The following is a 4,139-nucleotide window of genomic DNA, read 5'->3' on the forward strand; positions in this document are numbered from 1 at the left end:
GCACGGGGCGGGGGGCAGGGGGTGACATCCAGCCCTTGGCAGCGACGTCCATGCAAACGCTCCCGGATCTCCGAAGAGAAAAACATCTCAGGCGGGGTGTATTGCTTACGAGATGGTTTGGTTGGGTTTTTTTGTGTGTGTGTGTGTTTTGTTTTTATCATAAATATCGAGCTATAGAGGCTATAGTGGTGCAACCGGCACCGGGTCGCCCCGGCTCGGCGGGATGGGGCAGCAGACGGGCTCCATGCACGTTGCATGCACTGAGTATTTGCTGGCGAGGGTTTGGTTTGGTGTGCGTGTCTCTCAGAGTCAATGCGTCCTGCAGGCAACCGCGCGAGCTCCACGCTCACCCCGCGCCGGGCTTTTCTCTCCATCCCCGGGGTGTTTTGTGGCCGGTCGGCTCGCAGCAGGTGGGCATCCCGTAAGGACCTGCACGGACGCCCCAGACCCGCACGGACACCCCGTATCCGCGCTACTTCATGCCGCTGCGCAGCACCTGGTTGGCGGCGATGAGCATCACGCTGATGATGAAGGCGATGGCGAAGGCGCAGATGAGGCTTTTCCGCACGCACGTCTGCCTGATCTGCTGGTTGGAGCAGGCTGCGGGGACGGCCCGGCTCAGCCCACGTCCCCTTCTCACCTCCCACCTCATCCCCCCCGTGCCCCACTCACTCTCCACCTCCACAGGGCACTCCTCGGCCGTGCCCATGTGGCTCTCCTCCTCCGTCATGATGATGTTCTCGATGTCCTTCATGGAGAGGTGCTCGCAGAAGGTGTCGTACAGCAGTCGCTTCAGCTCGTCCACCGTCAGCTTCTGCATGTCGCACTGCGGGGCAGCACACGGTGCGGGCACACAGGGACCCCGAGGTGGGACCCCAGGAGGGGCTGCCCCCACCCCGGGCCTTGGCAAAGTGGGGCCGGGTGTTGCGGCACCTTTGGGTGCTGGGCTTCGTGCCACCATTGCACTATGCTGAGGTTTGGCTCCTGGCCCCATACCAGAACCTGAGTCCAGATCTACCCCTAACCCTCATCCTGACCCCAAAACCTGGCCCTGACGCAGAGCTGGAGCCTGACCCTAAGCCCACTCCTGACCCTAATCCAAACCTCACCCAAACCTGCAGCCTCACCCTGACCCCGAGCAACTTTAACGTGGAGCCGGAGCCTGATGCTGAGCCCAGCCCTCACCCAAATCCTCACCCTGATCCCAACCAAAGCCTGGCACCATATCTTGGCCCAGAGCCTGAGCCTGACCAAGCCCAACCCTGACACTAACCCAAACCCCAGCCCCAACTCTAACCCTGACCCCATTCCCGACCTTATCTCCAACCCCAGCCCTGACCCTCACACCAGCTCTACCCCCCTAACCTCAACCCCATTCCTGACCCTGGCCCTAACCTCAGCCTTCCCCCCACCTCAGGCCTAACGTCACCCACTCCAAACCTCCACCCACCCGCCCCTGATACGGCCCTGAGCCCCCCAGCCTCCCACTGCCTGCTGTCCCCTACCTTCCAGAAGACGGTGTCAAAGTCGGTGCCGTGGAATTTCTCTGGGATGCCCGAGGTGGACAGCTTGGGCCCCAGCAACGTCACAAACTCCTCAAAGTCCACCTGTCCGTCACCTGTGGGGCATAGCAGTGCCATCACCCCATAGAGGGAGTGGGGCTCGAGTGCATCATCCCTTGCTCGTGCTCATAGGGACACTGAGAAGGGGGTCCTCACAGCACTGATCTGGAGTTATGCTTGGCGGTACTCAACCCCACAGCCTTGGGGACTCACTCTAGGGTTTTGGGAGGACCCCATTCAGGTGTAATTTTAGAGTGATCTTGCTCCTGGACAACATCTGGGAGGGTCCATGAAACCCCTCCATCCTGCCCAGGAATCACTCATCTCCATGCTGGGCTGGCCTGGGCTCCTGGGCTTTAGGACATCATCAGCCAGGACCCCGTGCTGCCTGGGGACAACAGCGCCAACCAGGGACCCCAGATCCATCTGCAGACCCAAAACCAGCTGGGGAACCCCAAAGCCAGAGGGAATCCCAACACCACTGGGACCCCAATGCTGTCCAGCACCCTGCCTCAGCTGGGGACCCCAAAGCCAGGAGGAACCCCAACACCACTGGGACCCCCTAGGTCACCCCGGCCCCTTTGGGACCCCACTGCAGTGCAGCCGTGGGCCTCATCCTGTGGCTGGGGCGGGTGCTGAGCTCCGGCGCTGTCACGGCAGCACTAACGATGAGTAATGAAGGGAACCGCGGCTTGGCAGCCTTGCCTGAAAGGCTTTTAAATGGGGAAGGAAAAAAAAGAATGGAATCCTATAAATTAACGTGCTCCTTAAGGTCCCGATGAGAATGGGAGTGACAGGGACAGGCATGGCCGGGGTAGGGGGCTGAGCCTGGGGTGTGGGATCCAGAGCTGGGTGCGGGATCCAGGGCTGGGTGCAGGATGCAGCCATCACACCCCGTTCCCATTGGGTTTGGAGGTTGGGAAGAGTGCGGTCCCCATCCTGGGAGCATCATCAAATCCCCCCAAACAATGCCACGGTAGTGAGAAGGATGGGGATGGGGAAGGCTCTGGCCTTGCACCACGGCCCTGCTCTGTTGTGGGGTGGCTCTGGGGGTCTCATCCCACCCCACAGGGGTCCCTACCGTCCATGTCGAGGCGCTGGATGATGACCTCGAGCTCCACCTCGTTGGGCATGTAGCCCAGTGAGCGCATGGCCGTGCCCAGCTCCTGCTTGGAGATGAAGCCGTTGCCGTCCCGGTCGAACACCTTGAAGGCCTCGCGGATCTCTGCGGGGGGAGTAGGGCTGAGCCTGGCCACCCCGACCCCACAGCGGTGGGGAAACTGAGGCATAACAGGGACGGTGCCCAAAGCGTCCCCAGGTGGCAGCGCCCAGCGATGGGATGGGAGGGAAAGGAGGCAGAGGACGGATTTGGGCGTTAATGCCTCCAAATGGGCTCTGCAGGAGGACTGGGGGGAACTTGGTGGGCGTCTGCCCCAAAGCTGAAATCAGATTGCCCAAAAACCCAAAAGCATCGATGATGCCATGCAGCGGTTTTGCTGCTTTGTGGGGTTTCCTTCCTTCGGGGCCACAGCCAGGCTGGGGGGAACGCCGTGCACGGATGGTGTTAGGGGGGAAACCCATAACAGTGCTAAAATCCACCCCAAATCAAACACTGTGCTCCAGAGCCCCGAGGGTGGGGGGTGCTTGGGGTCCCCGTGGGTGGCACAGGGTGCCGGTGTCACCGATGTCACCGTGCTCACGTTGGGATCAGTGCTGAAAGCGCTGGGTGCGCTTCCCCATCTCACCCCATTTCCATCCCATCCTTCCCAGGGCTGCAGCGATGCCCAGCGGTGCTGAGGGTGGGTTTGGTGGGTTGGGGTCAGCGGGCAGCAAGGTGACAACATGCAGACCCACCCCAGCACAGCCCTATGGGGTCACCTTGGGGTTCTGCCGTGCCGGGATGGGGCTTTTGGGGCACGCTGCAGGGAGGCCGTGCACACTCACCCACACAAACAGAAACACCACGCAGCACCGCTGCACTTGTGTGTGCACAGGGCTGTACAGCCACACGTGTGTGTGTGTGTGTGTGTGTGCACACACGTGCAAAAGCAGCTTGACAGCGACGCCGCGTCCGTGTGCACACGCAGACACCTGGCAGCAGTGCTGTGCTCGTGCACGCACAGACTCCTTGCAGCCATGCTGTGCTGTGCACCGACACCTGGCAGCTCTGCCATGCTTGTGCATGCACCCCAGCACCTCGCACTGACGCTCTGCTCGTGCAAACACGCGCACGCTCGCCCTGCAGCACTGCTGTGCACATGGACCCCTCGCGCTGCACTTGTGCACACGCACTGCAGCGATGCTGCCGTGCACACAAACACACACACACACACACACACACACATAGACACACACTCGTGTGCGTGCTGTGAGCCCCATCTCTGTCCCACTGGGAGCGCAGACCCCCGCGCCGTGCCTCAGTTTCCCCCGCAGTGCTGATGGTGACCCCGCAGCCCTCGTGCCACCCCAATGCCAGCACTTTTAGGGTCACCGAACCCACGGCCACCCCCTGTCCCACCACCCAACTTTTTATGGGGGGGAAATACGGATGTTTCGGGGGCAGCCCCGCAGCCCCGC

At 61.7% G+C, this 4,139-nt stretch overlaps 1 protein-coding gene across 1 annotated transcript; it reads right to left on the reverse strand.

Annotated features, from left to right (window-relative positions):
* Positions 1–6: 6 nt before the first annotated feature.
* On the reverse strand, positions 7–2,851 carry CABP7 (calcium binding protein 7). The gene is made up of 4 exons (XM_003211114.2): positions 2,644–2,851; positions 1,506–1,618; positions 673–826; positions 7–600 (listed from the first exon to the last, which is right to left on the reverse strand). The coding sequence occupies exons 1-4, from the start codon at positions 2,849–2,851 to the stop codon at positions 473–475; spliced, it is 603 nt and encodes a 200-aa protein (XP_003211162.1). The 3' UTR covers positions 7–472.
* Positions 2,852–4,139: the final 1,288 nt, after the last annotated feature.

Source organism: Meleagris gallopavo, chromosome 17 (assembly GCF_000146605.3).
Source record: "Meleagris gallopavo isolate NT-WF06-2002-E0010 breed Aviagen turkey brand Nicholas breeding stock chromosome 17, Turkey_5.1, whole genome shotgun sequence".
NCBI lineage: Eukaryota > Metazoa > Chordata > Aves > Galliformes > Phasianidae > Meleagris > Meleagris gallopavo.